Source organism: Primulina eburnea, chromosome 16 (genome assembly GCF_022965805.1).
Source record: "Primulina eburnea isolate SZY01 chromosome 16, ASM2296580v1, whole genome shotgun sequence".
Taxonomy (NCBI): domain Eukaryota; kingdom Viridiplantae; phylum Streptophyta; class Magnoliopsida; order Lamiales; family Gesneriaceae; genus Primulina; species Primulina eburnea.
Genome location: NC_133116.1, coordinates 10,512,535 through 10,537,822, shown reverse-complemented (window position 1 = coordinate 10,537,822; position 25,288 = coordinate 10,512,535). Strand labels below are relative to the sequence as shown.

At 36.7% G+C, this 25,288-nt stretch overlaps 2 protein-coding genes and 2 pseudogenes across 2 annotated transcripts in view; all 4 read right to left on the bottom strand.

Moving 5' to 3' along the window:
• Positions 1 to 1,073: 1,073 nt before the first annotated feature.
• Positions 1,074 to 3,960, bottom strand: LOC140816016 (nicotinamide/nicotinic acid mononucleotide adenylyltransferase-like; annotated as a pseudogene).
• A 2,300-nt stretch (positions 3,961 to 6,260) lies between these two features.
• Positions 6,261 to 8,726, bottom strand: LOC140816015 (phytolongin Phyl2.1-like; annotated as a pseudogene).
• Positions 8,727 to 9,735: 1,009 nt separating this feature from the next.
• The window catches only part of LOC140817548 (PP2A regulatory subunit TAP46-like), a 37,752-nt gene continuing 22,199 nt past the window's right edge, over positions 9,736 to 25,288 (bottom strand). Inside the window, exons 6-10 of the mRNA XM_073177302.1 lie at positions 11,740 to 11,901; positions 11,091 to 11,126; positions 10,933 to 11,004; positions 10,280 to 10,560; positions 9,736 to 10,177 (exon numbers count right to left, since the gene is read on the bottom strand). Of these exons, the coding sequence (XP_073033403.1) occupies positions 9,928 to 10,177; positions 10,280 to 10,560; positions 10,933 to 11,004; positions 11,091 to 11,126; positions 11,740 to 11,901 (801 nt within the window). The 3' untranslated portion in view covers positions 9,736 to 9,927. The remainder of the gene's footprint in view (positions 10,178 to 10,279; positions 10,561 to 10,932; positions 11,005 to 11,090; positions 11,127 to 11,739; positions 11,902 to 25,288) is intronic.
• Positions 14,087 to 24,336, bottom strand: LOC140817549 (uncharacterized). The gene is made up of 6 exons (XM_073177303.1): positions 24,124 to 24,336; positions 15,972 to 16,148; positions 15,798 to 15,905; positions 15,653 to 15,716; positions 15,463 to 15,561; positions 14,087 to 14,262 (listed from the first exon to the last, which is right to left on the bottom strand). Exons 1-6 carry the CDS (start codon positions 24,303 to 24,305, stop codon positions 14,164 to 14,166), a joined length of 729 nt encoding a protein of 242 aa, XP_073033404.1. The 5' UTR covers positions 24,306 to 24,336; the 3' UTR covers positions 14,087 to 14,163.

The following is a 25,288-nucleotide window of genomic DNA, read 5'->3' as shown; positions in this document are numbered from 1 at the left end:
TTGTATGGAATTGCATGGAACGAGACTACAGAGACGGAGAAGGGGGTTTGGTTTTATGAAGAAATCAAGAATGGGACAACGGATGGTTCCAATTTAACGCGTGGTGGGGCCCACCAATAAATATACTATTTTTTAAATTTAAAAACAAAATTGTTTGTTATGTTTCACGTGCACTAAAATTTCTATAAAATGCAAATCTATAATCTATTCTATTATATTAAAAATAAACACATGATAATAACTACATAGGAGGACATCAACTTTTTCTTCCAAATTTACTCTTATATTATACTAATATTACACGTTTGGTTTTTTATTTTGTTTTTGTTTTTAAATTTCAACACATACTTTTATTTTTATTTTTTTATTTCAATAATTTAAATATCAATTTAGTCATTCCATAAATTTTCAAATTATACTTTAGTCCATCGATAATGATAAAAAAAATTATACACACACGCATCGCGTGTGCCTAGTAACTAGTATTCTATTAAGTGTGATCACATAATAATAACTACCTAGAGAGGACACTAACTTTTTTTCCCAATTTTACCCTTCGAGAAATTGGCCTCCAGTCCCTAGCCGTCGATTATTTTTGTGTCCAGTCCCTGGGTACGTTTTTAGTACCACATTTCCACATGAAGTGTACTACATTTCCACATGAATTGTACCACATTTTCACATGATGTGTACCACATTTTGTATGACACAGTACCACAATTTTGTGGGTAGGGAGTGAACCCAAAAAAATGTTTTGATTGGGGATTTTTCACCAACTTCCCCTATTAACATAACCTTTTTGTTTTTTGTTTTAAATTTCAACACACACTTATTATTATTTTTTAATTTCAACCATTCAAATATCAATTTAGTCTCTCCATAATTTGTCAAATTTCACTTTAGTCCCTCGATAATGATAAAAAATATTGTACACACGCATCGCGTGTGCAAAGTAACTAATGTCACTGAAGTTTTAACACATGGATTTCGTTTTGGTTTTGCCAACTTGTTAATTAAATAAACAGCCAGCTATAAATTTTTAGTGGAAAATATAAGAAATTATATGTATTATACTAATTATCATTTCGTTCACAACAAATCAGAAATAAGGTTATTAAATTAACTTTCATAAATGAAATGATCCGACAAAGTGATTTTATTGGGAAAAGAGTTCCAAACAAAAAAACACTGGTAGAATCATCTTTTCTCTGTCTTGTGTACAAGTTATTTTGTTTGATGTAATCAATTACTTCATCCGCCGTAAAATACTTCACAGACTGCACTCTTGAAATGCAATCCCTGGGAATGGAAACTCGTTTAGCATAAACTCAAATTCATTGGATCAATGACCAAGATTCAAACTTTTGTGCCACATTCATATATAAGAAAATTGATGCATGCATGTTCAGAGTGGGCGTTTTTACCTCAACCCCGTCGAACTGATTCTATTCGGTACTACTTCATCGACGATCTTGATATTATCCTGCAATGAATTATGTTGAACAACAAAAAGGTTCGTTTATGATAGAGAGAGAGACTTTCAAGACTTTTGAAAAATGACACACTCCCCTTTGTTCGAAAGCAAATTTGAGCTGACCAGAAGACACAAGAAAAACGATTACCTTGAATTCATTCAAAGTATCATCATTCAATATGATATTCTCGATGTCTTGGCCATCTCTACAAATGCAAACCAATCCAAAGTCTTTACATATAGTTTTAACCTGAAAATAAATCAAAAGTTCTAACAGTTTGCTTTTACAAATTATTTTAAACATACACGTTTCTGTATCAGGCTTCTTCCTCTACCGACCGTACTGCGCAACTTTACCTGTTCACGGATTCAAACTCCAGGAATGGTGAAAGATTCTAATAGATCAGAACCACAAAGAAGCATGACTTTGAGAGACTCTACGAAGATAAGACAATTTCATTAACTTGACATGTAAAAGAGCTATAATGTCTGTAACTGTAAGGAAGATTTAGCTTAAAAATAAATCAGTTTACCATGGGGTACACATCCGCTCTTGCATAGAGAAGTCCTAACTCTAGACAAAACTGTCAATGTGCGCTGGTAGGTATCCTGACTTGCCTATCGACAGATGGAAATAGTAAAAACGACAGGAAAAAGTACAAATTTAATTACACTAGCAGAAGCATGAGTAAGTAATTCAAATTTTCCGAAATTTAATGTTTTCTGTGCTAATTATTCTTAGTCTGTTCATGTGCAATGTGTGTGCGAGAGTGAGAGAGAGACCTCCCATGAATCCACCATAATAAAGTTGGAACTTCTACAACCGAGATCACACATGGTAACACGATGTTGCGCGTGTACAAGACCCTGAAATTGAGGTTAGAACATAAGCAACTAATTTGTACACAATCCTGATGCATATATTGAGATCTGGTGAAAGTTGCTTTTCCATACACCCATGGCAAGCAGGCATAAAAAAATCATTAAAAATGAAAATAAAAAATAAGTTGAAGTTACTCTGCTCTGAAACATTTTGATCATAGAGTTGATGAAGTATTTGAAGAGTTTAAAAAGCCAAAAGGTCGACAAAGGAAAAAATTAAAACGGCATGGATTTACTGATCAAACAAGTAAAAACCGTTTCCACCGTTCTTATCAGGGAACTAGCCATGTGCCACACTATCCATGTTATTTCTCAAGTAGCCTCAGCAACTGATAATCTTATAACACCTTTTCTTTGGTGTTTTTTCATCTTAACAATCAACATCTTCATTAGTGTTAAAATTTATTCTAAGAATGGTAGGTCGCCCAAGCTGTACTTTCTTTTATGCAAATAAGGGAACAGATATCCATATTACCTTCTTTTTGTATGCATCATTCACAGGTGAGATATAACCACCAATGACACAAAACCCTTGCGAATTTAATGCGTCTCTTGCAAGCTCTGACAAAAAGAACAAGGATTGTTGGCAAAACTTCGTGGAAATATGCAACCAGCGATAACAATTAGCACAACTACCCATTTCACCAGAACAACACGCATGAACATGTATTCCACCGCAACTAACCCAAACTATTGGAGCACCTCTACCGGTAGGGAAAAAAATAAATAAAGGCAAGAAACAATAGATAAAACTGGGATCGGAACAATACAAGAATTTATCATCACTGGATAAAGGTGGGGTATGAACAAAACAAGATTTTATCATTGATAATTAGATGTCTTACACAACGCAAATGCATGAATGTGGGAGGATTGAAACTTCCAGTTGCTACCAGTACCACATAAACATTTCTCCTGAGACAAATAGTTCAATTTTTAAGAAGACATAACCAGAGGAAAAACAACCAGAAGGGAGCTAGGATTCGATCAACCCATATTTTTAACTAAATTATCAAAATGGAATATACGAAAAAGTCAGAATCGCTATGCAAGTCATTAAACTAAATTTAGCTGAAGTAAATTCTTGATTCAGAAACAGAAAAATTATAATAGGGAAAAGCAAGAAACAAATTAAAATAAGTAACAAAAAGGCCGAGCGACAAACTTACTGTGTCTAAGAACTAGATAAACCATCTTGACTGATGGATTTCAAGGTTAATTTATCCCGCGGTAGAGCTATATCTATAACAGCAAAGGAAATAATAAATCACATGGCAAAAACAATAGAAGAACTTAGGCAACAAAAGACTAAAGCTCTACATATTTAACATTCGCTATCTGAAAGATATCAAATTTACCCGGATCAAGAGCTGACATCAAATGGGGGCTAGAAGACACTAATGATTGCGACTCTTCATCTGCAACGTCATACGATGCTGAGATGCGTTCAACGCTTTCCATTTCAGTTGTTGCAATTTTTAACACAGAAATATGACAGAATGGAACTTTTCCGAACATATGAAATGTATGCCCACTTCGAAAATTGACAAATTTGGTAAAAATTAGAGATTATCACAAGCAAAAATTCAACCTTTTAGCAGATGATAATAAAAAAGTGGCAATAAGGATCAACAAATAGCTATTGGCCCCCGGTTGTAGAATCTTAAGCAAACAAAAAATGTCATTTAATATTTTAGCGTGTTCTTGACGCTTGGATTTGGAAAGTCTGTACAAATACCTTGTCGTCTATCGCTGCTATGAACAGGGAAAAGAGAAGGACTCCTACTACAACCAGTTTAATCACCCGCGTTGGTTTTGCTCGAATAAAAAATTATTGCTTAATTCGTTTGCAATTGATCTTCAACAAAGACGGGCCAACGATCATTAGTCCAATCCAACAATACATAAATATGTTGGCTTGAGTATTTTTAGCTTAATTATGATAATTTGGAACAATTTAAATTTTACAAAAGATTTGATAACACTGTGAATCACTTTAAATAACCCCTTTACCGAAATTTGAGTGATTAAATAATTACAGTGATATAATTAGATGCAGATCTTACTATAATACAGTCGTAAGATGCAGTAGTGAACATCATTACCAACAGGGGCGGAGCCAGGATACAAAATTACCTGGGGCTGGCTCCGTCCCATATGGTATTTAATAAAATAAATAATTAAATAAAAAATTTAAAATAAAAAATATGTAAACACTGTCTTCATGAAAACATAGAACAAGAGTATTTAATAATTAATACCTTAAAAAACATGAAGCTAAAACACTACTGAAGTTGTGCTCTTCGATTCTTCTTAGAATAAAACTCATTAATTATTAAATCGTTATCAATTTTTTCAACCAAATCTCGTTCGATGTAGATTACCATAGAATCTCCAAAAAACTCTGCTTCCATTTTGTTACGAAGAGCTGTTTTAACAAGTTTCAACAATTCCTACAAAATTCCATAAATTCACATTGATATTTTCTATAGCATCTAAACATCCAAGTAATAAATAATAAAAATTAAAAATCGACAATCCCCAAAATAAAATCTGAAAATTCGAAATAATGATCAAATAAATTCCAAAAAATTGTAAATACAATCAATTGGCTCAAATATAGTATTTACAATCAACAATTTAATATATATCAATTATCGAAATTCAAGAAAACCAAAATACCCAAATTTCGAAACACTAAAATCTGAAATTACCTTTAAAATTTGAAATCTAACTAAGAACAACAAGAACGAACCGTAGAAAGTCTAACACTAAGATTTCCTCATGATTTTCGATGAAAACGGCAACCGATGGGCGACGGCTGATTTCAAGACGACAAAGAAACTTCGAAATTTCGGTATTAAAAGAAAGCTTATGCCGTGGATTTTCCGAATCTACAATCAATTTTGAAAAATGGTGATCGATGATGAAGTTGCGGCCATTTGAAATAATGAAAATTGTGATAGTTTGAGAGAAAATAATAAAGATGGACAAGTGAAAAAAAGAGAATATAAATTGAGTTTTGGGGCTAATCAATAAAATTTTTAAAATAAAACATATACATATATATATTTTAAAAAATTAGGTGGGGCTATCAATAAAATTTTTAAAATAAAACATATATATATAATTTTTTTTTAAAATTAGGTGGGGCTGGAGCCCAACCCAGCCCCACCATACCTCCGCCCCTGATTACCAATGAAGTTGTTTATATGATAAGATTTGTTTGTTTGACGTTCTATATGCTAAAAAATAAAATTGAAAACTTCATTTTTTTTAAAGCAATTGCCATTAAATGTTTGGACGTGCAAGTATACCAACAGCTAACGCGTCACAGTAAGTTTAGGACACATAAAAACTGACACTGATCTCCTTAGATTAACATGAAGTGAATGCAGAATCAATACGAGTATTCGGCTATCTAAGAAACTCACACAACCAAAAACTGAATTATGATCGCCCCCAACAAAGCTAAGGCGTCGCACGGCACCAGAGCATCAACATTGTTGACGATTAACAATAAGATGGATAACGTTCAACTTTAAGCTGCTGGAAAAATTTCGAAGTGAGCCGGAAATGTCTCTCTTGACCATCTCCTGTCATTGATTGTTTCGCTAATGATTAATGAAGATGCATGCTAGGGCCATATTTTTAACTTCACACAGTATAAATTTTGCGCATGGAATCCATGGAACAATGCATTAAGGGCTTCGATGGAATCAAAACATTGCCTTGAAGTGAATAACCTGTCTTGGACACTATATAAGGATCTAGATGACATGGCTATTTTAAAAGTCTTGGCAATAATAAATCAAGAAGAAAGCAAAACACAAGTGACATTTAGTCCATTTTCGTCATGATGCTTGAGCCTTCACAATAACCAAACACATCACCTAGACTAAGATTCAAAAAACACTGAAACTCCAAAGAGCCAAGTTGATTGCATTTCTAGACGAACATACGAATTCGACTCCAACAACGAAACCTCTAAAAAGCCATAATTAAGACTCAGACAAATAAAAAAAAATATATAAAAACAATTCATTGCACACCAACCAAGTTCAAGAAAACATACAGAATCCACCGCCTTGCATATGAATTCTATACAACACCTACTATACACACTGAAGAAGCCTTCAACACAAAATGTTTACAACAGCAGCATAAATCAACTCGTCCTGTGCTATAACACAGATTTGATTGTCATTGGTAAAAAAAATCAACTTTACCAGCAAACGCCAAAAAACCACATTTTGCGGTCGATTTGCATCCAAAATATGCCAATGCATCTTATCTGTGTAATACAAAAACAAGACAAAAAAACCTTTGATATTTTTCCAAATTTGTTCAGCTGTCAGCGGTCAACGCATTTAAACCCACTGCAAACCCACAACCAAACTGCAAACAAGATGGTGCAAATGATCAGATCTAGGGACAAAACAATCCAAACTTGCTTTTTCCAAACATTCTTTGCCTTGTGATGGTTGTGTAGCCCCAGTAATTCTGTAGAATAAACTCCATTCTTGTGCATAACAAGAGAAAATTCTCGGCCAGATCCTATCCCATGATTTTCATTTTCTTCACAAACTCGGTTTTCTCCTTTTTCGGTATTCATTCTTCCCTTTTCCTTGAATTCTCCGAACCACTTTTTCTTGATCATCTTGAACCTCATGGCAGCATCTGAATTATGTCTTCCCACCGAACAGGGCCCCGACCACAACATCCCGTTTGGGTTCATTCTCATCCCCCTCGGGAGACCCGAAGCCCTCCACGTCTGTGCCGAGAGCATGACCTAGAAGTTGATGGAAAACCGGGTTAAATTCACCTTGAAAACAATGTGAGCTCAAAAGTTCCAACCTCTTTTTCCCCGGATCCCCGTTAAAAACGTCCTCAAAAGACTCTTTCACGCTCTTCAAAAATGCCCAACCTTCCGAATTCTCCAATTTCACATCGAAAATCGCGAAATAAACGAAAGGGTCCTCGATCAAGAAAGAGTAGGTGCGGGAGCGGACGGTGTGGGAGAAGGTGGAATGAAAAGCCGGAGTATTTCGCGGCAAGAGCACCAAGGGTCTCGTCCCTGGAATTGAACTCCGCCAAAACGGTGGTGCCCTTCGCAATGCAGGCGTAGTGTAGCACATCGGATACAGCACCATCGTACAAATCCCATGCAACCCTTAATACCCAAAACAAATTTCTTATTTCGTAATCCCCTTTTCGCTTCTATTCCTGAAAAAGGAAAATCCAATTGGATGGTTGTTTCAAGTACGCATACAATTGTGGGTTTATCGAAATCAACCCCTTTGAGGTAGGGCAACATGCGGAAACGGCGTCAAAAACGCCGAAAGAAACAACTCTAGGGATTGCAAGAAGTCGCTTCAGCCGCCGGAAAAGGAGAAGAAGCCTCGAACAACTTCTCCATTGGCTGGCGTGGGCTGGTGGGGACGGTGCGATCTTATCAGGAATTATTTCTCTCTTATTTTAATTAAAATATATTTTTATAATTATCTTTAAATGTATTCAAAGCAATCCATAAATTTTTTAATTTACATTAATTTATTTATTTTTAATAATAATATATTATATGAAAACATATGGATAGAACTTCGAAGAGTACCTGAGTTTGGTCCACCATAGTCCATAACAACCGGATTGATTGTGAGTTATTACATAATTTGTATTTGAATATTTTAATTTAAGCTAATAAAATAAGGATTGATACGAATCTCTTAAACAAATACACCTTCAAAATTAAAGAATGAAAATCAAACTTGAAGAAATAAAATATCAATATTATTATGTATATACGAAATAGTAGGATTTTAAATATCATGGAACTTTAAAATAAAATATGTTGGAAATTTGTAACAAAACTATGAAAACGCTTGAGCTATCTACAGGGACGGATCCAGGAATAAAAGTTGGGGGGGCTTGAACTCAATATGATAAGTTATATATTATTAAAAAAAATTACATTATATCGTTCAAAGAAGTTGTGCCCTACAACGATTTTCTGAAAACGACGATTCTGGCTTCCAAATTTTGTACCTGGATACTCCAACATATCTCGTTGATAATGCCCCATATTTAGATATGAACGTCTTATCTCATCTCGTACATTATCATGATATTCACATATCTGTTTTCTTTTTCCCGGATCTCGTTCAATAAAAGTAGACGAAGACTGATGATCGTCTCTAGGAGAGGAACATGAAGGAATTTGGATATTGGGAAATAGAAAACTTTCACTGGATTGATGTTGCATTGTAAGGACCGTAGGAATTGAAGTATCTTCACTAGCTTGACGATCTTTCTTCTTAAAGAAAGATGATATCAATGTTTTTCCTTTCTTTGCAGCAGATTGATGTTCCATTTTGAAATAGTTCAAGTTATACTCCTAAGCAAGAATAAAATAATTATTAAACAAATAAACAAGTAATAGTCAATCAACAACTCAACCACAAACAATCAAGAAACCACAAATCACACACATAGAAGCTATAAAAAACAAAATAAAAAATGTATAGCCGATTCTTACCTGGATTGTTGCTTTGCCGATGAGCAATTCGATTTCTTCGAGAGTCCACAATTCTATTCTGTCGCTAAAGGGCTTGGGACTTGGGACTTGGGAGAGAAATTTTGTAGAATTGAGGTGGGGCGGATCAGAGGATATGGGATGAATTTGGTCTCATCCTTGTAAATGGACGAGACTTGATTGGACTAAGACATCGATGTACGACGGTTTTTGACACAACCGTCGCTATTAGCGACGTTGTAATTAAAACCGTCGCCGATCCACATCGGCGACGGGTTTACAAAACCGTCACAACTAATAGCGACGGTTATTGAAAAACCGTCGCTAAATTAAAAAGTGGGCTGGGCTACAGCCCAGTACAGCGCTAGCGTAAATCCGTCTCTGGCTATCTATGAATTTTTGCATGGAGTTATCAGAGTTTGTACTATGTCTATATTATCTCTTTTTATTTATGTCGATTAATTTTTTTTTTCCCAAATTCTGGATGGTTCCTTCATTTTTCTCATTAGCAAAAACTTGTGTGAGACGGTCTCATAAGTCGTATTTTGTGAGACGGATCTTTTATTTGGGTAATCCATGAAAAAGTATTAATTTTTATGCTAAAAATATTACTTTTTATTGATATTGTCTCGTCTCACAGATAAATATTCGTGACAAAAAACATACTCTTTCTCATTATCCACGATCTTATCATGTTTGGGCGTTTCTTGATTTATTCAAACGCTTTAAATTCATGAGCTTCTTTAACTTCTTTGTTGATATAAATTCATGGGCTGAGATAACTAATTGTAGTTGCATAATTTTAGCCCAAACACAATGATTTGAAATTCCAATTATATTAATAGAATTTATTTTAAGTTTAAATTACTCATCGGCTACGTCTATCATACAAGGAAATGTTCATAATTTATAACAGCAGCACCACAAAACTGGAACTGAATCACTAGGCAGACACGGAAAACCGAAGCAAACATCCGCCAATTTTATTTGTGTAATTCTACTTAGTGACATGAAAGAAATTTCAACAATATCTTCAGTCTTAGCCACAGGGTGTGAGCTTCTTATTGCCTGCCCCACGAGGGTTGTCGTCTTTACAGTCGTCCCACACCCTTGCCTTCTCTTGTGCCGCATCATCATCTTCCTCATCGTCCTCGCCTGGTTTTGACTGACGATTATCCTTGTACCATGATGAGTTCGCTTCTTCCATGAGCTTTGCATTATTCTCTTGCCATTTGTTCATAATATTCATCTCCTTCAGCCCAGCTTCTTCGATACTCATAGTTGGCATTCTGTAAATGCGAACCATATTTATTTATTTTCTTTTCCTCAAGTGCGTGTTCAAAGCGAAGAGTCGGGTGATTTTTGAGTTATTAAGACTAGCAGCAGCATACCTGTGATGAGGTTGGAAAACCTGGGCTGCCATTCTCTCTCTCTCGCTTGTTGGGTTTTTGGAAACAAGGCTAGCGGGTCCGAATATCATACGTTGGTGCTTGTGCTCGTGAAACCGTGACACCTTTGCTCGACCTTCTAAAACATCTTGAGCAAAAGTAGCACATGTAATAGGAGTTGCAGGTTTAGTATATCGAGCCCTTGCCGCAGCATCACGATGCCAGGATTCAGCTTTGTGGGTGCGCTCATTCAGAGTAGATTGTGAATAGTTGCCGTCCCCTTCCTATAAAAGGCGTAGTATCACTTGCACACAGAACATAATTGTGAAAGTTGAATATGGTATATGAAATAAACACAGAGTTGAGGATTCAGGTCACGCGAGGAAAACAATAAAATGTAGTATCGAAGCAACCATGAACTTGACAACAGGAGGATTCAGGTCACGCGAGGAAAACAATAAAATGTAGTATCGAAGCAACCATGAACTTGACAACAGAAGGCCGGGGAAGCACCTATACAGTAGTCACATTGTAAGAGAACTGAAGGGAACAGAAGGAAATGTTGCCAGACCCGTGGAATATAATTTCATGAAAGAATGCATTCCCAAGACGATGCATGAACAAGATAGAGAGAAAATATATTATCGACTACATACCTTGGACTGGTTCTCCTTTACAGCTAAGAGCATTTCTTCCTCTTTCTTAAGCATCTCCGACAGATCAAACGACTGTTATAGGCATGTGAGCAAGTACCAAGGAAACAAGAGAAAGAAGTTAAAAATACAAATGACAGTTAAAGATCAGAAAGACCAACCTTACATAGTGCCAAGGAGATGGTGGTTATCCATGCCTGCAGGCATGTAACCAAACAATCATCATTATGATCCATGCAATGGTATGGAGGGAAGGGGAGGAACAAATCAAAACAATGGTTCTTAATTGAGCAGTGTCATTGAGGGATGCCTTTTAGAATTAGCGCATTGATTTCAACAATTTTGACAACAATCAGGGAAAAATGTGTTATAACAAACAATTTAACATGTCTATGCTTCAAAATAGAATAGAAAAGCACGTATCAGATGGTGACATTGGCAATTGCGAGGGTGAATTTTTCTCATAATACTGACACAGAGGAAAAATAAATGACCAGCAAAAAATAAGCCTTAAAGCCAACAAGAAAGTGATGGTGTTAAATAGAGGTGAATTCTCAGTCCAGATATGTCTGTTCAAGTTATTACGACCATAAAATGGTGAATTCTTCCTCTTTATCATGATTCAGAGCAGCTACATAGATTGGCCACATGTATTCTAATTACAAGCAGCAGTGAAATGTGCATCATAAAATTGTATATTATGTGCTTTTGGCATTAAGAAGAGCCAGGAGACACAGTGTAACTCACGCTAGAAACCTATTCTATAAAGAACATCACATTGATTAAATGAATTCTCAATAAACAACTTACTTCCCTTTCCTCTTCTCCGTCATCATCCTCTAAATCTTGTTCCCCCCTCTCTATGGGAGTAGATAGTGCAGATGCTCTAGTTGAGCGCCCACGACGTTCCTTCCGTTCCTTTATTTCAAGCAATTTTGACTCGGCCGCTTTTGTGCGTTTGAACCGAGCAATCTGAAATAAATCCCAAGTATTAGATGCAGAGGAGTACTGTCACTTATTCAACAAATGGAACTATGAAGTTCGATGAAACATGTCCGAGGAAGAATGCCAACCTTCTTAATTAGCTCTTTGATCAGCAGATGAATTGCTCCTTGATTGCATAGATGATTCCAGTTCATCTTCTGGCACTAGCTCCATAACTTCACAAAATGAAATAAATTCCTAGAATATGGCCAAATGAAAATTCGACATTCAAAAAATTATCAATAGCTTCCTTGAGCACATTGCCTTATCGTGTGACCAAAATCTAAAACTAGTACCTTTAGCTTGGCTAGTGAAGCTTTAAGAATCTGAATCCGGTTCTCCTGTGAATTTTTTTCTGTTAGCTCACCGAGATAATATGGAACCTGCATCAAAGACCATGAGTTAAATACTTTTAAATGATAACTTTCAGACACGACCAATACATCAGATTATCACAGAAACGAAAATCAGCTCACGTTTTTTTTATCACATTTGCAAGAAAGTGAGTTTAAAGATTAAAGCGGAAAACAAAACCATAACATTCATCCATTTAGATTACTTTGCCTTTCATGAAGATTAAAAAAATATTCAACACCTACAAGAAGATATTTGAGGTTGTTAGTACTGATATCATCCTTCATCTCATTAGATGAAAATAACCCCAACTTTCCAATCATATCCTCGCATTTCCTCAAAAGCTCGCAACCGTTTCTCACAGTTTCCTGACAATAATTATTAAAAATGAAACATATACATGAAATAATACTCAAAGGAAAAGATAGCAGAATATAACACACATATAATACACAGTCACACTAAAACCTGTTCGATTGAAGAATCGGAGGCGATTTGGTGAATCTTTTGAGCCTGCTCGAATAGAATCGGCAACATAATGTCCTCCATCTGTAATTCCACAAAGCTGATTAGGTTTTGTCACTCAAGTTCTGAATTGAATACGCGAATTTCTATCTATTCTATTTTACTAGAGTGCCGTGAATATGAGAAGCCCTAGGTGGATTTAAAGAGAAGCTTTCTCTCATTCGTTTGGGCCTAGACCCATCGCATTTCCATTGTGGTTGCATTCTAAATGGGCTAGGCTTTTGATAAAAAAAAAACCCAAGTACTATTTGGGGATTGTAATGTGTTTTTATATATATATATAGGTAAGGGCGGCACCTCAATTCTTGAGGTGTCTTACCGAGCTCTGTAGTCCAACATATAAGCATTTATATTTATCTCAAGATCAATTAATCATATGTTCATATTTGTTTAGGTCTTATTTAATAATTTAATTTTAAAAGCCATGATATTTTGGTTATAGTAATTTTTTATTTACTTTTATATTTGTAGTCTATTTCAAGTTGACACACTATGTGAAAAAAGGCTTTTTACTTCGGATATTATCTGAAGTAATATGGTAGTTAAGTGCCGAAGTATATGGACGTGAAGTAATAGATGTACCTTTTACTTTGCATAATACCCGAAGTTGTAGTATTGAAAATACCGAAGTCTTTTGGCCGGTTTTGGGAGGAAACCGGTCCGGAATTGGACCGGTGCCGAAGTAATAAATGTGTTTTACTTCAGCGATTATAGTGAATAATGAAGTAGTATATCATATATAACTTCATCTTAATTATTATTTAGCGATGTAATTTATAATATTTTACTTCATTATTTTCAATAATAGAAGAAGTAATTCAGCTGAAATACTTCGTAATTATGTATTTTAATGAAGTAATAAATTTAAACAACCTCACAATTTATCCTATTTGTTGAAGTAAATTTATTCTATAACTCCAGCATTTATCCTATTTGTTGAAGTATTTTATATTATGTTACTTCACAAGTAACATTTAGTGACGAAGTAATAAATGTGTTTTACTTCATTGATTATAGTGAATAATGAAGTAATATATTATATATAACTTCATCTTATATGATGGTATTTCACAATTATCATTTAGTGACGAAGTAATTAGTTCTAAATACTTCAGTAATTAATATTTTGGTGAAGTAATTGCGCAAAACAACTTCGTTTGTACAGAATCTATAATTGCAATATATGACTTAATACACTATTATAATTAAATTCATAAATTATCCATCTAAAAATAATTAATAACCACGAATCCGTAATTACATATTCATCAATCCACAATTGTAACCCAAAAAATGCATCCAGAAAACCAAAACTATATCCAAAAATCCACAATGACAAACAAAATATTTATCCCAACATAAACCTTCCATCTAAGCACCTACATGGGAGTAAACAAATTCACTCCATTCACTTCTGACCTCGTCATATTGACATTGGGTGTAATATTGATTCTTGATGCATCCTGCAAACTGAAATTTGAAAAAGAAAATACATTAGATTCTTCTATTTCAAATAAAAACCACCCTAATAGAAAAATGATGTAGCATATCGAACACCAAGCAAATTTATTTATCCATGGACCATTAACGCACAACAGGGAAACAAATTCAACCAACTCGATTTCAGTTTTGAGGAATATAAAACAAGGTGGCAAATGGAAGCATTGATCTATGAAAGAACAGAGTGATCCATCCAATCAAAGAAAAAAACACTAAACTTTTGCACTTGCCCACAAATTGTTTCCACCAAAACAAGCAATCAATCACAAATCATACGTTGAATTCAAACTTTTATCATATGTTTGACCCTTCAACTGCACCCCAATCACCATGCATTCAGAGAAGAAAAATAAGGAAAAACAGAAGGAAAAAAAAAACAGAAACGATATGAACAAGTCTTACCAGAAAAGACAGAGAAGAAGAAAAATAAACAAAGAAAATATGGAAAGTAGATGCTGGACTGGATATTAATACATACATAAACAGGAAAGGAAGACCAATAGACAGTGATTATTTGGCTATGCATTCAATAGTGCTTTTTGTTTAAGCAAATTACTAGAACAAAATAAAGGACACGTGGATGTCAATGACAGGTTTGCTTCATTGGAACTTGGAAGAAAAATGAATGTAAGCACTTGAGTAGATTTAAGATGAACATTTTATCATTTCCCCGAAGAAAATGCTAGAATTAGGCCACTACCTTATCGCCCATATGCACAGTGGACAAATCATGCAAGTAAAACCAGTTCTTATAAAGCATTGACTATAATTATGTAGCAGCAATGGAAACGATTCGCATCGTACATAAAGGATACAATGAATATTATAATATTCTATCAACTACAATGATAGCATTTTCCCAATGTCCCAGAGACGTGATCCCAAACCAACCCCCAATGTATCAAATATATTAACATATATTAACTTTTTTAACACTAATATAAAATATATCACAATGGCAACAACTCATCTCAAGCAATTATCTCAACAATAAAATATATCCCAATGGCAACACATTATCTCAACAATAAAGCATATTCCAATGGCAACACATTATCTCAACAATAAAATATTGACCAATGGCAACACATTATCTCAACAATAAAATATATCTTAATGACAACAATGCATCTCAATCAATCAACAAATTTATCCGAAGAAGAAACTCACCATTTTCTCCAAGTGTGGATCATCGCAATCGACAATCTCTTTCATGTACCTCATGACACAATATCCACACTCAACCGAACCACTTTGTTTCATATTACCCTATAATGGAATTGAAAAGTTAATGCAACAATCACAATCTAATTAATAACCACTACCAATTCATGTATTCACAAATAAGTACGATACATACCGTCAATATTTTATAACCTGGCCCTTTAGAAATACCCTGAGAGGCATTGTACATCTTCACCCCACTACATTTTAAAAAGTAAGAAGTTATTTTTTTGCATATTTTTAAGTTAATGTATTCGAAATCAACATAAGCTACTACCTACTTTGTCACAATAGTTTTCCATGTATCATCTCGGATCCTGTTAGACGTAGAATTCAATAAATATACCATATTCTTATCTTCGTTAACGATTGTCAAGATCCAATGATACCTGGAAAAATGAAATTACATCATTGAGTACCATGAAGTAGACATCTATAAATAACTAAATTCTTACCCAGTGTTGTAGGGGATGAAGCATATGCTATCTCTACACACTGCTTCCAATTGGTCAGCAATATGTTGTGACAAGTCACGGCCATCTGTGCCAATCGGGCATGTAGGAATATTACCGGGATCCACAAACGAAAAAAAATCAGCCTTGTCTTTTTTCTTCAAATCTTTGTAGAGGTGACTGCATGATATAGATGCACAAATATATCGTTTAGAAAATTTTCAAAATATGAACAACTACAACAAAAAATATTATATAAATGCACAAATATTGTAAGTTAGACATTATATATTGTAAGGACCGTGTATCGTATTATCGTAAATCTGATATGATTATCGATAATTAATGGATTTGATATGTGATTATGTATTTGATGTTTCTCGTGAAAATGAAATTGAGAGAATGAAGATTGTATATGAATTGGTGTTGTACGAATTTGATTTGAGAAGCCGGACGCCAATAAGTACAAAAACAAAATATTGGTACAGAACGTGTGGCGCCCGGGCGGTAGAAAATGACCGCCCAAGCGCCAGGGTGGAACTCTGCATGTTTTAGGCAGAACCCTCCGCGCCCGAGCGGTAGATTTTGACCGCTCGAGCGCGGTGCAAGTGACACTTGGGGGCAGAACTTCTCGCGCTCGGGCGAGAGAATTCTACCGCCCGAGCGCGAGAGCGGTGGAAGGATAAGAACTCTTTTTCTGTTCGTTTTCTTCACTTGCAACATAATAATTTCGAGAGAGAGAAAGAGAAATTGATTTTCTATCGTCCGATTTGACTTCGAAACGCCGTCTAAACGCGAAACAAATTATATATTTGTTATCTGCGCGTCGAGGACTTCTGACAGAGGTAATTTTCTTCCAGTTCCATCAGCTTTAAATATCAAGGTGCTGGAATATTATGTATTTGAAGTTGAATTTCTGATATGTAGTAGAATATCCGACAATAAACTCGTATCCGAAGTCGGAATTGAATTATGATATGATTATGATTTGATATGAATTTTTGAAGTTTCAAATGATATTTGAAACTCATATTAATGATTTTGGAGTATGTTATTGATTGAAATGAGTATGTAATTGATGTAGATAAAGTGTATCTTCCAGCTACATCAATTGGAACGAAGAATTGAGGTATGTTGCGATCGGGTAACATACGACATGTATCTGTATTATATGATATATGATTAGATTGATTGGATTGGATTGGAATACGTGTCTATGTGCCTATTTGATGATTTGATGTGGCATACATGACATTGAGATTTGAGTATCGATGCATAAAATAAATGTTTTGTTAACACACATCATTTTATGCATACATCGATACATGACATGCACGTTGAGCTATGATCCTTGGATACCCTGATATGATTTGATTGGATTCCGGGGTTTGTGAACACAATCGCTATGCCGGTATTATATGACCCGTAAAGCATAGACAATTGTGGCCCCATATGATTGGATATGAGATGTGGGATTGATGGCGCTTCGTCGACGCTATCATATGTGTATTCCCATATCGGCCGGTGTGCCAGCTCGAGCATTGATTTGATTTGATAGCGATTCGATTGATTCTGACATGTGCTCAGTGGATGGGCATTTGACCTGATACCTTCACGACATACATGCATTGCATACCATATATCATTATTTAGATATCTGTGGTATATATGATTGGTTGTTCCATACGGAGCTTTGCTCACCCTCAAAGGGGGCTGTTGTTGTCTTTGTGTGTGGACAATGGCAGGTACTCCAGGATATCAGGAGACCAGAGAGGGTACTTCTGGAGGGAGCCACAGCTTGGTCTGAGGTTTTATGTTATGTCTTGTTCCCAGTATATATGTATATATATCTATATACCGGGGCGTGTCCCGAGGATATGAGTTGTTTGTATATGATTGGTTTTGATTTCGTGTGGGCATGTTTTATGATTTGATATTAAATACTATTTTTAGTATTATAAATTTAGAAGAGATGTTTTGGGCTCGTCGTAAAAGAAATTTTAAACCCGTTTTCCGCTGTGATTAATTAAATCCTAATCTGATTGCATTGTAATAACGATTAGGAGCTAAGGGCCCCCACACTAGATGGTATCAGAGCATAGCTGGGAATGCTCTATTGAGTCTTGTGTACACTTGAATAGGCACAAATGAATTGTGCGTATGTGTTTGCCTTATTTGTATTACTTGCTCTTATGTGATTTGATTTGAGTAAGTATCTGATGAGATTGATGATATGAGATAATGATATGAGACGATGAGATTATGAAATTGATATGAAATTGTGATATTCATCTTTTGATTTGTAGATGGATCACACAAATGAAACTGCGAGTAGCAGTACTGAGAGGATTGTTGGGCAATTTGAAGGATTGTCCATGGATGTTGTGATGGTTCGATTCCAGGATCTCAAACCACCGAAGTTCTTTGGCACTGAGAGTGCTGAAAGAGCTGAGGCCTGGCTGAAGGATATCGAGCACTTGTTTAATATTGTGGAGTATTCCAAGGCTCGGAGACTGAAACTTGCTTTGTATCAGCTGAAAGACCGAGCTAAATCTTGGTGGGAAGCCGCTGAGATTGGATTGAAAGAGGCCGGGACTGAAGTCACATGGGATGTCTTCAAGGCCCAGTTTTTGGAGCAGTATTCCCATCCTTCCTATTATACTGCTCAGGAGAATGAATTCAATAATCCGCAGCAGGGAACGATGACTGTTGCAGAGTATGCTTCGAAATTTTCTACGTTATTGAAGTATGCACCTCACGTAGCTGGAAATGCGAGGGCAAAATATAACAGGTTTGTAAATGGTTTACATCCTACTTTGTATACTTATGTTGTTTCTGGATTGCCTACCAGCTACGCAGAGGTAGTTGAATGAGCCAAGGCAGCTGAAGCTGGATTAAGGCGAGGAGGTCCTCAGTATGTTCCTCCACCTTAAGTGTCAACTCAGCAGCCTGCCCTGCGACTCAGAAGCAGGAAAGATTATTTTGTCTGAGCAAGTTTTACAGAATTGTGTATTGATATACGAGGATAATGTGATATTTTTGAATTTGATTGTCCTCCCAATGCACGACTTTGATTGTATTGTTGGCATGGATATCTTGATGACGAATCGAGCTACTGTTGACTGCTGTCATGGAGTAGTTCGATTTCGATCGATTGATGGACCCAAGTGGAATTTTTATGGCAAGGGTTCCCAAGCCAAAATTCCATTGGTATCTTCCTTGGAAATGTCTCGATTGTTGAATAGCGGAGATGAGGGTTATCTTATCTACGCTATTGATATTTCGAAGAAGGAGTCTTCTTTATCTGAGATTCCTGTTGCGAAAGAGTTTCCAGATGTATTTCCCGATGAGATTCCTGATTTTCCTCCTCATCGAGAAGTTGAGTTTAGTATTGATCATGTGCCGGGGACTACGCCTATTTCTAAAGCTCCCTATCGTATGGCACCATTGGAATTGAAAGAATTGAAAGAACAATTACAGGATCTTCTCGATAAGGGATATATTCGACCGAGTGTATCACCTTGGGGAGCTCCAGTTTTATTTGTTCGAAAGAAAGATGGTACGATGCGAATGTGTATCGACTATAGACAACTGAATCGGGCTACTGTGAAGAACAAGTACCCATTTCCACGTATCGATGACTTGTTTGATCAGCTTCAAGGTACCTCTGTATACTCGAAGATTGATCTTCGTTCTGGGTATCATCAAGTTCGAGTTCGAGATGAAGATGTGCCCAAAACTGCTTTTCGTACGAGGTATGGCCACTATGAATTCCTGGTTATGCCTTTTGGTCTTACGAATGCTCCTGCTATCTTTATGGATTTAATGAATCGTGTCTTCCGAGATTATCTGGACCGATTCGTTATTGTGTTTATCGATGATATTCTTGTGTATTCGAAATCGAAAAAGGAGCATGCTGAACATTTGAGACTGGTACTTCAAACTCTTCGTACTAGTCATTTGTATGCCAAATTGTCCAAATGTGAATTCTGGATGGACAAAGTGGTATTTCTGGGCCACGTCATTTCGAGACATGGGATATCTGTTGATCCTTTGAAGGTCGAAGCTGTATTGAATTGGCCGAGACCTACGAATGTTCCTGAGGTCCGTAGCTTCATGGGTTTAGCTGGATATTATCGTCGTTTTATTGAAGGATTTTCGAAGATAGCTAAACCTATTACTCAACTGACACAGAAGAATCAGAGATTCATTTGGTCAGATGAATGTGAAGCTAGTTTTCTTGAATTGAAGACGAGATTGACCACAGCACCTGTGCTTACTATTCCCTCAGGTACCGGAGGATTTGTGGTGTGTACAGATGCGTCTGGTAAAGGTTTGGGCTGTGTTCTGATGCAACATGGCAAAGTGGTTGCTTATGCTTCTCGTCAATTGAAATCTCATGAAACACGTTATCCTGTTCATGATCTCGAATTGGCTGCCATTGTGTTTGCTTTGAAGATTTGGCGCCATTATTTGTACGGAGAAAAGTTTGTTATCTATTCGGACCATAAGAGTCTGAAGTATCTCTTTTCTCAATCTGATTTGAATATGAGGCAACGCAGGTGGATGGATCTCCTGAAAGATTTTGATTGTGAGATTCAATATCACCCTGGATCGGTGAATGTTACTGCGGATGCCCTGAGTCGTAAAGTTCATGATTATGTTCTAGCTTCTGTCAGTGTCGCCAAGGTACATGAGGATATATGTACTTCTGGTTGGACTTTTCACTCGAATTGGAATTCTGTCACTGTTTCAGCATTGCAAATTGAGCCAAATTTGATATCAAAGATTCGAAAGGCCCAACGAAGCGATGCTCAGATCCAAAAGTCGAAAGAACTGGTATCTGCTGGACATCAGTCTGGATTTCAGATTTCTTTTGATGGTTCTTTACGACTTAATGGTCGGCTGGTAGTTCCTAATGATTCTGATTTGAGATCTGCCCTTCTTCGAGAAGCACATTGTAGCAAATACAGTATTCACCCTGGAGGTCGGAAGATGTATTTGACATTGAGACCTCAATTCTGGTGGAGACGTATGAAGAAGGACATTGCTGAATTTATTTCGAAATGTCTTGTCTGCCAGCAAGTGAAAGCCGAGAGAATGAAACCTGGAGGATTGCTCCATAGTCTTGAAATCCCGAAATGGAATTGGGAACATATTGCTATGGATTTTGTGACTCATTTACCTCGTTCGCCCAAGGGCTGTGATGCTATTTGGGTGATTATTGATCGGCATTCGAAATCTGCGCATTTCATTCCGTATGAGCGGACTTATCCTTATAAGAGAATGTCCCGTTTATACATTGAGAATATTGTGAGACTGCATGGTGTGCCAGTCTCAATTGTATCTGATCGTGATCCCAGGTTTGCTTCTAAATTCTGGGGTAGTTTCCAAGAAGCTATGGGTACGCGTTTGGCTATGAGTACTGCGTATCATCCTCAAACTGATGGCCAGACTGAGCGTACGATTCAAACGTTAGAGGATATGTTGCGTGCTGTTGTGATGGACTTCAGAATGGGATGGCAAGATGCCTTACCATTGGTTGAATTTTCTTATAATAATAGCTTTCAGACGAGTATCGGTATGGCACCGTTTGAAGCTCTATATGGGAGACGATGTAGATCACCGTTATTCTGGGATGAGATTGGTGAGAAACAATTGACTGGACCTGAAATGATACAGGAAATGAACGATAAGGTTCAGTTAATTCGGCAGCGGATGAAAGCTGCTCAGGATCGTCAAACGAGTTATGCGAATAAACGAAGACGACCCTTGGAATTCCAGAAAGGTGATAGAGTGTTTTTGAAAATATCTCCCTTTAGAGGTACTGTTCGATTCGGCATGCGAGGAAAGTTATCTCCTCGATATGTTGGTCCATATGAGATTCTTGATCGAGTTGGTGATCTTGCGTATCGATTGGCATTGCCACCAGCTCTCTCCGCTATTCACGATGTGTTTCATGTTTCTATGCTGAGGAAATATGAACCAGATCCATCACATGTGCTTGCACCTGATGAGGTTGAACTTGATCCTTCACTTTCCTATGTTGAACAACCTGTTCGCATTATGGATCGAAAGGAAAAGATATTGCGTAATAAATTGATTCCTCTAGTACGAGTGCAATGGACACGACATGGTGTTAAAGAATCGACGTGGGAGTTGGAAAGCAAAATGCGAGAATCATATCCGCATTTATTTGATGCTGATCCATCTGTTCCATTGTATTCGATGTATTCTGATCCTTATTCTGATCTTAGTTTTGATATGTACTATAACTGGTGACATATGTATGTTTACCAATGTTATGTATATAGTGATGTTTGAGATTTCTAGGACGAAATCTTTTAAGAGGGGGAGAAATGTAAGGACCGTGTATCGTATTATCGTAAATCTGATATGATTATCGATAATTAATGGATTTGATATGTGATTATGTATTTGATGTTTCTCGTGACAATGAAATTGAGAGAATGAAGACTGTATATGAATTGGTGTTGTACGAATTTGATTTGAGAAGCCGGACGCCAATAAGTACAAAAACAAAATATTGGTACAGAACGTGTGGCGCCCGGGCGGTAGAAAATGACCGCCCGAGCGCCAGGGTGGAACTCTGCATGTTTTAGGCAGAACCCTCCGCGCCCGAGCGGTAGATTTTGACCGCTCGAGCACGGTGCAAGTGACACTCGGGGGCAGAACTTCTCGCGCTCGGGCGCGAGAATTCTACCGCCCGAGCGCGAGAGCGGTGGAAGGATAAGAACTCTTTTTCTGTTCGTTTTCTTCACTTGCAACATAATAATTTCGAGAGAGAGAAAGAGAAATTGATTTTCTATCGTCCGATTTGACTTTTAAACGCCGTCTAAACGCGAAACAAATTATATATTTGTTATCTGCGCGTCGAGGACTTCTGACAGAGGTAATTTTCTTCCAGTTCCATCAGCTTTAAATATCAAGGTGCTGGAATATTATGTATTTGAAGTTGAATTTCTCATATGTAGTAGAATATCCGACAATAAACTCGTATCCGAAGTCGGAATTGAATTATGATATGATTATGATTTGATATGAATTTTTGAAGTTTCAAATGATATTTGAAACTCATATTAATGATTTTGGAGTATGTTATTGATTGAAATGAGTATGTAATTGATGTAGATAAAGTGTATCTTCCAGCTACATCAATTGGAACGAAGAATTGAGGTATGTTGCGACCGGGTAACATACGACAGGTATCTGTATTATATGATATATGATTAGATTGATTGGATTGGATTGGAATACGTGTCTATGTGCCTATTTGATGATTTGATGTGACATACATGATATTGAGATTTGAGTATCGATGTATAAAATAAATGTTTTTTTAACACACATCATTTTATGCATACATCGATACATGACATGCACGTTGAGCTATGATCCTTGGATACCCTGATATGATTTGATTGGATTCCGGGGTTTGTGAACACAATCGCTATGCCGGTATTATATGACCCGTAAAGCATAGACAATTGTGGCCCCATATGATTGGATATGAGATGTGGGATTGATGGCGCTTCGTCGACGCTATCATATGTGTATTCCCATATCGGCCGGTGTGCCAGCTCGAGCATTGATTTGATTTGATAGCGATTCGATTGATTCTGACATGTGCTCAGTGGATGGGCATTTGACCTGATACCTCCACGACATACATGCATTGCATACCATATATCATTATTTAGATATCTGTGGTATATATGATTGGTTGTTCCATACGGAGCTTTGCTCACCCCAAAGGGGGCTGTTGTTGTCTTTGTGTGTGGACAATGGCAGGTACTCCAGGATATCAGGAGACCAGAGAGGGTACTTCTGGAGGGAGCCACAACTTGGTCTGAGGTTTTATGTTATGTCTTGTTCCCAGTATATATGTATATATATCTATATACCGGGGCGTGTCCCGAGGATATGAGTTGTTTGTATATGATTGGTTTTGATTTCGTGTGGGCATGTTTTATGATTTGAGATTAAATACTATTTTTAGTATTATAAATTTAGAAGAGATGTTTTGGGCTCGTCGTAAAAGAAATTTTAAACCCGTTTTCCGCTGTGATTAATTAAATCCTAATCTGATTGCATTGTAATAACGATTAGGAGCTAATGGCCCCCACATATATACCCCATGTAAACTAAAATTTGTCTGGCACCGATCTCCCTCATCTCCATAAAGCGTACGATATCTTCTCTTAGCAACCTTATGCTTTTAGGACGTCCAAACATAGCGTCCTCAAAATTAATGCATATGGTATCCGATTCATTCAGCAATCGAACAACATGAGAGTAGATATACTTGCACGACATGGGTAATGTTTTCTCAATTTCTTTGAAATTGTCGCGCTGACCAGGAACATTCGCGAGCACATCTGATTGAGGTTTCCCCTTCCTCTACAATTTAAAATATTATTCATAAAAGTGCTTTAAAATAAAACATTATTCGAGCAACATATATGACAGTTACAAACACAAAGTGTAATGCCCAAGATATTATATCATGTTAAAATACGATTATAGATTTTAATCGAGATGAGTATGGAATACTAATTTAATGTGATTATTAAAGGGCTATTACGAGACCAATCGGGCCAAGTATATGAATTACATAACATGAGGACAGAAAGTCTGGCGCCCGAGCGGTAGTTTTTAACCGCCCGAGCGCCAGTGTCCATGAAAAATACGTCGCGGGCAGAGGAGTTGGCGCCCGGGCGGTAGATTTTTACCGCCCGAGCGCCAAAGAAGCAAATCTGTAGTGCTCGAGCCGAGAGGGCCGCGCTCGAGCGGTACATTATTACCGCTCGAGCGCCGACCGAAAGTCACGAAAAGTAAACACGTAGCTTGGACATGCAAAGTGGATATATATATATAAATTATTCCTCAGAATTCAGAATAAGGAAGAAAGAGAAAGCACCGAGACTCTCCGTGAAAATCCTTACGCCTTTATATTTCAAACCGTCCGTTAGATTTTAAATCCGACTTCGGTACCGAGCTCCTATCGACGTAGGCTACGATTGGACGTAAGTTTTATTACGTTTTGACATGTTTTGAAATTATGATGTTGTTAGAATTGAATACACATCATATATGTTGTTCTTGACATGTTAGACAGCGTAGAATCGAAGTCAGATTAAGAAACAGACTGAATATGGAATTGTTATGAATTTCAGAATGGGATTGACTGGAATTGATATCAGATTTGCGTGGTGGTTGATTGTAAATGATTGGAATTGATATAGACTGATATAGTATTATCAGTATCGCAAGATTGTGCTGTTGTACCGCCAGAATTT

Bases quoted from the DNA above. Each gene is read 5' to 3' on its own strand.
- LOC140817549 (XM_073177303.1), bottom strand. From the start codon at position 24,305: ATGTCGTGCAAGTATATCTACTCTCATGTTGTTCGATTGCTGAATGAA. The intron at 15,906-15,971 runs GTAAGAATTTAG...TCATTTTTCCAG, and splicing joins TTCATCCCCTACAACACTGG to GTATCATTGGATCTTGACAA. The intron at 15,717-15,797 runs GTAGGTAGTAGC...TTTAAAATGTAG, and splicing joins TGGAAAACTATTGTGACAAA to TGGGGTGAAGATGTACAATG.